Below are 12,235 nucleotides of genomic sequence, written 5' to 3'. Positions count from 1 at the left end.
AGATCCCACATGCCGCGGAGCGGCTGGGCCCGTGAGCCATGGCCGCTGAGCCTGCGCGTCCGGAGCCTGTGCTCCGCAAAGGGAGAGGCCACAACAGTGGGAGGCCCGCGTACCGCAAATAAACAAACAAATAAATAAATAAATATTAACCCAGAGAATCGCTGTATCTGTTCCCAAGTATTATATTTGTGCTGCTGTTGCAAAACTCCAGGATCTAAAGATGTTTAAGTTTGAACCAATCTTTGATCTCTAGGTGCTAGAAATTTTCCATTCTTTATTACTTTATTGAATTATTACTTGGTATAAATTTATGACTATACACCTTTTTTTTTATTTTTGACAATATTTTATTAAATACATAAAATAATTTTAATCAATATATAGGGTAATACAAAATAACTCACTCAAAAATTAAAATTCCTCAAATTAAGTTAGCTCAGTCAATATATGTATTTGTTTATAATCTGGGTGTCCAGTCATATAGATGTTTTTAAAATATAAGAATGTAAATATAATGTATACACCTTATTTTTAAGCATAAAATGAGAATTGATTTACTGCTTCCAGAAAGCTGAGAAGAATGATTTTTTTAAAAGATCATTCAAAGAATATTAAGGATCTAAATCTCATCAGGGAATTCCAGTGGTGTGTGCAGTGGTTATTTATGTAACTAAGTGCAGAAATAACATGTAGCAGCTAGTTTTATAATGACAGCTTTAAAAATACCTTTTGAAAATCAAAACAGCTAAAATTAACCATAATGTCCACTAGATTACATAAGTGGATGTTTTAATTTACAGTGTCCAAAGTTTGCTTTCCTTTAAATTTCAACTTTTATTACTAACAACAGAATAATCAAAAGGAATAGTAAACTAGATACAAAGTACAAATATGTCTGACATTTCCTTTATATTTCCTCCCTACCATACTCTTTCAATTGAAAAGCTTATGCTAAATAGATAATTACAACCTTTCCTTTTTCCATTATGTTCTAAGAATGGAAACTGAAATCACCACAGCAAAAAAGTTAAATTTTAGATAAAAACATAATGTCACCCAGTTTAGTTTTGTTTTTCCCTTGAGGAAGCGATATTTTGTTACACACCACGTACAGCCTAAAATAAAGAAAAATACGTCTTTGACATGGAAATGGACAAAGAGGTCGCACAGGAATTCAGATTGTACAGAAAATCAAAAGCCTTTGGCGGGGTGGGGTGGGGATTCCAATTAACCATCAAAGTCAGCAGACAAAATCACTGAACAAGGAACTGATTTTAAATTGTTATCTATATTTTTCTCATTGATATGGTATTGCATTAATAAATGGCACAGCATTGTCAGATTAAATGGATTAGAAGGAAATGGTTCTTACATTTTTTTGCGTTTGGCTAGGAATCCTGCCCCAGTAGTATACATTTTTTTTTTCATCTTGGTACATGAAGATCAGCCCATTAATGTATGTAATTAATGGATACTGAGGTATGGAAAACAAGGAATCAGTAGTGTGTTCATTTGGATTCAACAAGCTGGGCTGAACGTAAGTGAGTGAGCAAGCGAGGTACGGGCATCTCTTCCACCCTTTGGAGCATCTGTCTTCCCCAGTCCCCTTGGATGAAACAAACTCCTAAGAAAAAGTCATAAGCTGAACAAACATTGCCTAACTCTGCTTACTGCGCATTATTTTTCAATCTGCTATTAAAAGGGAAGTGCATTAATTTCATGGAAATATTTCTCAGAAGAATTAGTGAAGGGACACTTGACAGCCCCTGCTACAATAAATGAAAACAGGTATGATTCAGTAGAATAACAAGAGACTTCTGTCATCTGCTTGCAATAAATACTGTGTTAACAGGACTCTTTTTTTCATTTGTTTACACACTGTAAGTTTCATCAATGAATCAATGCAAACAGAGTCCAAAGGAAAATTAAAGCAGGTGTTTTATAATAAACGCAAATCACCATCAGGAAACAGAAAGAAGTCATCCTCATAGGATGGTAAATTTTAAGAAAACGATGACTATAATAACGTGAAAGTTTTTTCACACCTATTTGGAGTACTTTAAATGAAACAAATAAGGAAACATTAAGAGTAAAAATGAGCAGCAAAAAGCTGCTTTGTTAACAGCCTATCAAACAGAAGGTATGGTGCCAGTGTAAAAATGAGCCAGAATGCCCGTGTTAGGCAATTACTGTTACCAGAACTAAAATAAGCCTATTTAGTTGTGAAGTTAGTCAACTTCAGATGTGTCACTGATATGGCTAAATTCCAAAATTTTAAAAGCAAGGTTAAATTAGTAAAGAGGAAAAGGGGAATAATTTCAACCACTTAAAAGCCAGCAACTTAGTCCATGTATGAAGATATGAAACATTCACTTAGCACTTGATCAAATATTAAAACAAAGTAAAGATGACATATATGGGAGTATCCAGTTCAGTGTCTTCTGCATGGTAGACACTCAACAAATTATCCTTCCTTCCTTTCTTTCTACTCCCTTCAGTCATTGACTCATTCTATTACAGTCCTATTTACATTTTCAGTTATATAGCTTTGTCTTCTCCCTGCAACTGGACTGAAAAATATTAATTGTTTCATTCATAGATAGATATGTATACTTTTAATTCTGCCATATGTCTCACATGTGCTATCTACAAACATCTGTTGAGAAGTGGGATTGACTGAAAGGTCAACAAAGATGTGACATGATATATTAGGATGCTTTGGGCTGCATAGGAGAATACTCAACTAAAAGTTGTTTTGAAAGTTATTATTGTTATTGTTATTGTTGCTGGTGTTATTATTTTGTCTGAGAGTAGGACCCTGGCTCCTTCCATACTTTCTTCTGTTGCCCTCAGTTTGTTATCTTCTTCCTCAGAGTTACAAAATAACTGCAGTAGTGCCAAGCATCATGTTCTCATGCAACAACATGTATCTCTTTTTAATCAGGGAATAACACCCTTCCCAGAAGTCTCCCAGCTGACTTTCCATCATAACTCATTGGCCAGAGCTGGTCACATGACCACTACTACCTGCAAAGTAAGTTGGGAAAGTAAGTAAGGTGGGAGGGTACCTAGCCAACGTGGAAAAAAGTGAGTAGAATTGACTATTCAACAGGAAATTAATAATATCCGCAATATTGTCATACAAGATAATGAGCCAGAGTCATTTATAATGGTTATAAATGAAGTTACAGCTGTAAGATATACCTAGTGGTATGCACTGAATTGTGTCCGCTCCCACCAAATTCATATGTTGAAGTCCTAATCACCAATGTGACTGTATTTGGAGATTGGGCCTGTAGGGGGTAATTAAGGTTAAGAGAGGTCAAAAGTGTGGGACCCTAATCCAATAGGCCTGGTGCCCTTATAAGAAGAGGATGAGACACCAGAGCTCTCTCTGTTCATTATGTGAGGACACAGGGAGAAGGTGGCCTTCTGCAAACCAGAAGGAGAGCTCTCGCCAGGAAACAAACAGACCAACTCTTTGATCCTTGGCCTTCACACCATGAGAGAAATAAATTTCTGTTGTTTAAGCCACTCAGTCTATAGTATTTTGTTATGGCAGCTCAAGCAGACTAGGAAAGAAAATCCATCTACAAAAGAAAAATCTTGCCACCCTCCTCTCTTCAGTGGGGCTCTACACGGTTGGATGAGGAGCACTAAAAATTGAGGGCATTCCAAGAGCTATGGCACAGGAGTGATATCCTCTTTCCTCCTTGCATGGATGGTTCATGAGCATGCTCTTACTTCAGCTCCATCCTTCGAGATCAAACTTCTAGACACTTTTTATTTAAGTAAACAGTCATTTGGTTTAAGTCCCAATCTTCTTGGATCCAAAGCAGTAGTATCTCTGGAGTGTAACAAACATTCCATTGCCAAAATATCGGTGCAATGCATGTTAACATAAACCTTTAAAAAGGAGACAAAAACAAAAGACCCCATGCTTGTCCAGTTCTTACAGTTTTTTAAACCAGTGAAAAATGTTACGAAGAAAATGGGTGGCAAAAGTTCAGCATTTATTTCTCAGTGAATTAGGAGGTGAAGAAAAAAAAAAAAGGCATATTCAGCTATATTATCACTTTCCAATTTCAGGCCAAACCCCTGTAGTTTTCATCACGCAACTTTTTTGTGATTAATGATGTGCACCCAGTTAATGGAAACCAGCAGATTAGGTTTCCACTAATAGTTTTGGAAGTTATGTCTGCCTGCCTCATTTGGTAACAACCTCACTGTTCAGTAAGAAACTAATGGATTTAATCCAAGAGCAGAATTTAGTTTTACACATACAAGACAGGTCAGATTTCCAGAGTGGAGAAAATAACACTTTTAGAGGTATGCTGATTTTCAGTTGAAATTTAACACTGAGATAATAACTCATAATGTTTGGGTTGTTGTTTTTTTTTTTTTCTTTTTACTTCTGTTTAGAGCAATTAAAAAATTTACAGTTCTTACTTAAGGCCTATAAAAACAGGAAGAATTAGCAACTTGTAACCATGGCAAATAAGATACATGTAATATGATACTTTCTATAATTAGTATACTGAGCTAAAAAGCCATCTACTGCTTCTGAAGACACAGGTGAGAAACCGTTCCTTATATATTAGTTGTATCACTGCAATGTTCATGTCATAAATGCAATTTACATTTGCTTGTTGTTTTTCACTATAGAAAGTGCTCGTTCCAAATAGCGGTGGTTTAACAAAAACAATGAGGTACGGTGGAAAGCAAACTAATCTAGGAATAGAGAAATCAAGCAACAAGAATTATAGTCCCATTTCTGTCTCAAATTACTTTGGAAACAAGTCTTTTGTTTTCATTTTCCCCACTACATTTTAGATCTGCCCCTCTTAAGTCATTTAATAATGCTACATTGTTTCAAAGTTTTATCTACATATATCTCACCTTCCCATCTGGACTAGGCTCCTTAAAGGCAGACTCTACATCTGATTTACATTTTTATCTTCTACAGGGCCAAGCTAGACTGTAAGCTTCAAGAGAAGAAGGACTTTACCTGTATATCCCCAGAGGTTCGCATGGTGTGACCTCATGCTAATAATGTGCCAAAAAATCAGATGTTTTAATAAACAAAAAACCTAAAAAAAAGAGAGTAGGGATGGGGAGGAACGAATAGGTGGAACACACAAGACTTTTAGGGCAGTAAAAATACTCTGATTCTATAATGATGAATACATGTCATTTGTCTAAACTCTTAGAATGTACAACACCAACAGTGAACCCTAAAATTAACTACGGACTTTGAGTGATGATGATGTGTCAATAGAGGTTCATCTATTGTACCAAATATAGGTTCATCTGTTGTACCTCTCTGATGGGAGATGTTGATAATGGGGGCAGCTATACATGTGTGGGAACTGGGGGTATATGGGGAAATCTCTGTACCTTCCTCTCGAATTTGCTGTGAACCTAAAACTGCTCTAAAAAATAACCGTGTTCAAAAAGAAAAGAATAGTATGCTTTCACAATAGAAGAAAATGCTGAGCACTTATTAAATCCAATAGAGTTCACAATCTTTTTGTTTACTCATCATAACGTCAACCTAATTTATGGTAAACCCCTACTATGTGTCAGATACTTTTCTAAACACTATGTATTAATTCAGTACTTAGAACAACCCAGTGAGGTAGGTACTGTTGTGATCCTCGTTTTTTAGATGAGGAAACTACAGTCAAAGCGATTAAGGAATATTCCCCAGGCTGCACATCCGCTAAATAGTAGAGTCAAGATTTGCCCAGGAAGGGCTGGTCCCAGAGACAAGGACCCTCATCCTGATCTTCCAGGTAACCAAAATTCATTATTCAGAGAATCATTTTTGCTTTCATTTCACAATTTCATGTATTTTTTTTTCAAATCAGAGGTTAAGTTTCTTGGGGTTAAAAACTGGCATCTCCTCATTACTGAATAGTCCACAGCTTAAGTAATTAAATTACCACATCAATCTTCTCTTTAGTCATCTGCTAAGATGGAATCTCTGGGAAGGGAAAAATCACAGCAAAGTTGTGCTATATCTTTTTCAGATATTTAGTTCAACAGAAAAATGGAAAAGAGAAGAGCTAGCTTGTAAGGTTTTCATACAAAAGTTATCCTATACTAATTAAATGTAGGAGCTCTCTCAGCCTATTTTCTTTTGGACTGCTTCTGTTGTTATTGCTAAAGTTGGGTGAAAAGGGGTGGTACCAAAGGAGTGTTCAGATAAGGAATGGCTCAAGCAAAGAAGAGAAAGGAGTCTTCACTAGACACACAAAAGAAAAATGAGAAGTTAAAAAACAAGGTTAAAGAGCAAGTTTGAAGGGTGTAAGATCTCTGGAGAAGAGAAGCTGAGTAAACTGTGGAACCAAGGAGAACAATTTCTATGAATATCATAACTCTAATCTAGAGTCTGAGAACATTAAAAATATGCAGTGTTTCTTTAAGAATGAAAGAGTAGGCTTATAACATGGCACATTGCAATGGCTATATTTTAATTTTTAAAAATCCATAGAGTCTGCATTAAGCGATAGTCAAAAGTTTTTCACGCTATTTCCTAATAGCAAAAATGTTACATTAATATAGTTGTTTCTATATGCCACTAGGTATCTAAATGACAAAATCGATGAAAACATCAATCAAGTAATTTATTGAGCACTAGACACATGAATAAAAAATATTCTGCTCTGTTATTTGCTCTCATTGATTGTTAAGTTTTGCAAGTTAAGGAAAAGGATGTGGAAGCAAAGTAATCACTTAAGAAATGACCTATCGCTCAAATTTCAGTCTGCAACAAAGAGACATTTACCCACAGGTTCTATGTATTTAGCAATCATTTTCTCTGACAAGAGATTTCTAAAAAGATCTCACTAGCCAGGCTGAAACTTGCACAGGTTCCTTTTGCACTGTTTGCTTTAAAATACCACAGGTACAAGTAACCTAGGCAGCTTTGTCATGCAAAATGAGACTGAACAAAGAAGTGTTCATCCAGCTCTTGGTACTACCAACTCAACATTAAAATTAACATTCCAGAAATCTGTGCTATAAGAAAATGTTATTGGGGGGGTAAGGGAGGGATGGACTGGGAGTCTGGGGTTAGCAGATGCAAACTATTACATGTAGAATGGATAAACAAGGTCCTAATGCATAGCACAGGGAACTATATTCAGTATCCTGTGACAAACAATAATGGAAAAGAATATAAAAAAGAATGTATATATGTATAACTGAATCACTTTGTTGTACAGCAGAAATTAACACAACATTGTAAATCAACTATACTTCAATAAAAAATAATCAAATAAAATAGAAACTACAATTTGGTAAAAAAAAAGAAAATGTTATTAATATCAATGATTCAAAGATAGATCTAAGCAAAAAAATAGGAAAAGGTAATTACATGTATGCCATTTCTTAGCTACAAAGGATCAGCTGTATGATACCACAGATACATTATTTGCTGGATTTATCAAAATCTACTTCTATGGGTTTTATTTTCAAAGATACAACTAACAATTTGATTCTTTAACGTACCATCTATGCAGGTAGCAAACAACAAACAGGGTTGAATATATGCAACCTTACTCCAGAACCCAAATTTTTAATAATTTTGCTAGATTTGTTATCTGAGCTTTAATTTAGTTTAAGGAGGCTGAATCTGTGGACACTTTTATTTTGCTCAATCAGAGCTTTTTCTTTTTAGTGTTATGTTAAGCTCCAATAACAGATTCTAAAGAAATCAGTATGATGATAATGTGCTGCAAGGGTGACCCAGCAATGACAGTTATCAGCCCACTGTTGTCATAGATGAGCCCGTTAATCTTGCTTCAGTGCTTTAGCATTAGTTTCACACACCTCCACCCACTCACCTACCACATAAGCAGCCCGCCCAGACCTATGCACCCTGAAGAAACAGATGGTTCTCCAGGACTGAAGAGAAACATCCTTCTGTTCAGGAATAATGGAATCAACTAGTACCTAATAAAAATCCATTGAAATCTTCTTAGACACATAACCCTGAATGGAGAACCTTACCTGTATGAAGTAAGAGACTTTTAATAAAATAAAAAGTCAACTCAGAACAAAGCAATTAAAAGAATGCATTGATTTCCTCTCTCCTCTTCCCAGGAATAAAGATAAGCCTAACATGCTTTTTTAAAAAGCAGAAATAAAACTATTAGCTTATAAAGTACTCACCAACAATAATAAAAAATATACTTTTACATAAACTCATTCCCATTAGGTTCTATAATAAGCTACGAACAGGCAAATCTTTTAAAAGTTTAAATTTCGAAATCTAACACAGAAGTGAACCTTCAGAAGAGGTAACTTTCTGTTACCAAGTCCTGAACTTTACAATGAAGATTACTGAACAACTTTCCAAACTGGTAAATGGACTTCTTTGGTTCAACCATATAAACTCTGTCACACAAATCACAATGTAGGTATTGACACTATTCATTGTCTGGTTTACTCATAATTAAATCAAACATTTCTGGGGGGTGGGGGGAGATCCAAAGACATGTGGACAACTTTTTTTGTTGGTTGCTTATTTTTTTTATAGTTGGGGCTGGAGAAGCCATGATAGGCCATGGAAGGGAGACTTATGAGTAATAATAAGTAATTAGAGGCAGTCAAGTGGCAGTTGGGATGGAATGAAGCATTCACTTCGCCACTAGAATGAAGACCCTAAACTCTTACTGAAATTCTTTAGTGCTACCTTGAAGTCAAAACTGTCCCCCACTCAATTCTTGGTGAGGTTTTGTTTGCCTATTTTTATACTCCATGTAATTGACAAAAAATATTTTAAAATTATTGAAAATGCCTCCCCCTTAGATAACATAGTTCATGAAACACTATTTCATGTTTATTTTTCAAATGTTATTTTCAAGAAGCCAGTAAACCAATCCAGTCTGAATAGTACACTCAACTCAGAAAGCCTATTTCTTCCTGAACAGAGACAGAGAAATATATCTGTCAATAAGCAGCTCTTTGCCAAACAACCAACAAATTTTGTACCTAAACTACATTTTTCCATATGTTGAAATATTTTCTCTACTTTGAAGATTTTGTGCCAATGTAGTCAAACATTTCCTCAAGCATAGCACTGGAGGAGAGCTAAAGAAACAATCTCTCATTCCTATGGGGCTAGTATTTACCTCTAAGTATTACATACACAGTGAGATCCAATGACATCAAAGCATGAACCAGAAAAGAAGAGGTGATTACCTGATATTCATTGGGCCAAAAGGTGCTCACTGCTAGCTCAGCCCGAAGCCAATCTCTACCCGTGAATCCAGTCACATTCCATATTGGATTGGCAAGGGGTCCTTTATTCACCCTAACCAATATGTTCAAAGTGCCAGGATTCAACCCTTTCTGGCTGTATAATAGGTAACTGAAGTCGATACAGTGAGTGTCGTTCTCCTTCATTGTAGGCAGCTGAAGTCTGGCTTTTTCTCCAGGGTCATGATTTGAAGAATCCACTATCATATAGGAACCTGAAATGACATTACATAAAATAAAGCTAAATAGATATATAAGCAAAAAGGGAAATATAATAATAGAAAGAAAGCTAAAATACTAATCTATTCTGAGTATTAAATTTAATTTTAAAAGACTATCTTCCAGAACAGAGGTATAAAAAGGTATCAAACAAGTAGGTAGATGAGTTGAATTTATAGTGGGTAACAGACATTGTTCGAAGTACATAACATGTACAAATTCATTTACTCTTCACAACATATTATTCCTATTTTACAAATTAGGAAATTGAGGCACAATTAGTAACTTATTCTAAGTCAAACAGACCATGTAGAGCCTGGTTCAAGTCCAGATCCCACTCTAAATAATCTCTAGTCTTGCTAAACAAAGGTCTTTTATCAAACAAACAAAAATAATAAACAAACAAAAGAAATATGTTATTGGCCTGGTTTACACAGGGAGTGTATTTTTCCTTTTCCCCATTCATAATACTAATGCAGAGAGGGGCTAAGAGTGCAGGCACTGGAATCATTTCTGATTTCAGATCCCAAGATTATCATTTATGCAAGTTGTGTGACCTTTTGCAATGTACTAGAACTCTGGACTTGTTCGGGGAATATGGATACTTTGCAGTGTAAGTGTGAGGACTGAAGTTTAACATGCCAAAACTTTTAGAGCCGGGACTCTAACACACAGTAGATTCACCTACTTGAAGCCTCCTCCACTAACCAGTCAGCTAATCACCATTGCTATTGTCCCCAATTCTGTAACAGTCCCTAAGCTCTTCTAGAGCTGCAAGAAATCTGGTTTGAAAATCACTAATCTACTCCACTACCTTTGGCTTAAACATTCGTTGGTAATCTATCATGAGGAGGCAAAGAACATAAAAGAGTCTCAACCTCCCAGTTCCTCATAGTTCCACCCCCAAACACTCTTTGCGTGGCAGGCAAAGTCATATAGTGCTAAGTATACATTAGCTGCTGATCTTAGTCCTAGGACCTCTTCAGAAAAACAACCAGTTTTTCTCATGTCCCTTTGGATTTTAACAAAGACATGTATCACAAAAATGTAACTATTTACATTTTAAGTAATGACACCCATTTATCACACTTATGGTAGAACACAAATTTTATTGTAAAATATCTTTCCCCAGGGTGTAATTTTAACCAAAATGTATTAGATGTAGTGTTACAGAACCCAGGGTTACAGAACCAAGTGTTACACTTGGACCTCTCTTACTGATGAACGTGAAGAATTTTAATCAACCCTCTGTGTCTCCTCCTTAAAACACAGTAACTGTTGCCATGACACACTAAACACTCATTGACTACCCATCTAACTAGTTCAATTAACCCCCAACAACAAGTTTAAATCACAGCAGATAAGAGGGCTTCAACTACTTAAGAAACCGAAGTTTCAAATTTTACTAATTCCTGGTCAGTGGTACTTTAAGGTTCAGAACTTTTGTGAAGATTTCATGTGATAACACTGTCAGTTACCAAGCCAAGTACACAATAAACTTACTATCGTGATAGCAATTGACATTACTTTCGCTTCATTTTTCCCAGTTCTCATCTTCTCTTGTAACCTGGAATTCTTTTCTTTTCTCCTTTGTTCTCCCCTGATTCTCACAGATCGCACATTAACAGAATAAAATGGCCGTGTATATTTTGAAGAAATTATGTCTTTCTCTTTTAAATAGGATATCCTGGATCCCAGCACAATTTATAAAGGCAGGATGTTTCTATTCTTGGTTATACTCACATTCTGAAGTCCATGGCTGAACTACAGAGATGTCTTTCATATTTACCACAGCAGAACAGATCAATTATGGTCATGGCTTTTAAGTAGGACCAGCCCTGAGATCTTGGATAAGTTAATTCGTGTTATTGGGCCTCAGCTTCTTCACAAACCTAGTGACCTATTTCTCCACGGCTATCACAACTTTTTTCAGTGACGTATTATGGTAGTAGTGGGTTTTAATTATTTTTACAAGTCTGCATCAATGATGGCTTCTGATTGTCAGTTTTAAAGTAGTGCTCTCTAAATGATTTACAGGCTTTCAAATAGTTATTTTCTTCCATTGGAAAATAAACTTTGAAATAAAATGTTTTGTCTCACATTTTAATTACATAGTATGATATTTACCATTAAGACCATTTAGCAATTTTCAGCCAGTTGCACTTTTAAGCTACAATAATTTTCTTATTAAGAAAATGGGATCAGCAAAGTAAGTTAATTTGTAGGGATTATCAATTTGATTAGAAAGACAAAAGCCACAAAATAAAACCTTGTCCAAACTATTTCAGCATTTCAAGGGCATCTGGTGAAAGTTAAATAAATTTTTAGAAGCACTGATATTTTATTTCTATAGAGTGTTTCTGCTAAATGGGCTTCTTTCAATGCAGCCTGACTATTGCTACATTTTCTGAGTGCTATGGAATAATATGTATTTATTTCACAGTTCCAGAAAGGAAGAAGCACTAGCATCAAAAAGCCGTCTAGGTCTTCCCTGGCGGCGCGCAGTGGTTGAGAGTCCACCTGCCAATGCAGGGGACACGGGTTCGTGCCCCCGTCCGGAAAGATCCCACGTGCCGCGGAGCGGCTGAGCCCGTGAGCCATGGCCGCTGAGCCTGCGCGTCCGGAGCCTGTGCTCCGCAACGGGAGAGGCCACAACAGTGAGAGGCCTGCGTACGGCAAAAAAAAAAAAAAAAAAAAAAGCCGTCTAAATCCTTCTGCCATCTGACTTCAAATAGTGGCAATTTACCCC

The 12,235-nt window shown here is 36.1% G+C and overlaps 1 protein-coding gene across 7 annotated transcripts in view; it reads right to left on the bottom strand.

The window, feature by feature from the left end:
- Nucleotides 1-12,235, bottom strand: part of PTPRK (protein tyrosine phosphatase receptor type K) — a 598,377-nt gene that overhangs the window by 372,125 nt on the left and 214,017 nt on the right. For all 7 annotated transcript variants that reach the window (XM_028494462.2, XM_028494461.2, XM_028494460.2 and 4 more), the window contains exon 3: nt 9,211-9,482. In XM_028494462.2, the coding sequence (XP_028350263.1) occupies nt 9,211-9,482 (272 nt within the window). The remainder of the gene's footprint in view (nt 1-9,210; nt 9,483-12,235) is intronic.

The sequence above is a fragment of the Physeter macrocephalus genome, chromosome 10 (assembly GCF_002837175.3).
Source record: "Physeter macrocephalus isolate SW-GA chromosome 10, ASM283717v5, whole genome shotgun sequence".
NCBI lineage: Eukaryota > Metazoa > Chordata > Mammalia > Artiodactyla > Physeteridae > Physeter > Physeter macrocephalus.
This window is presented reverse-complemented; position numbering and strand designations above follow the sequence as displayed.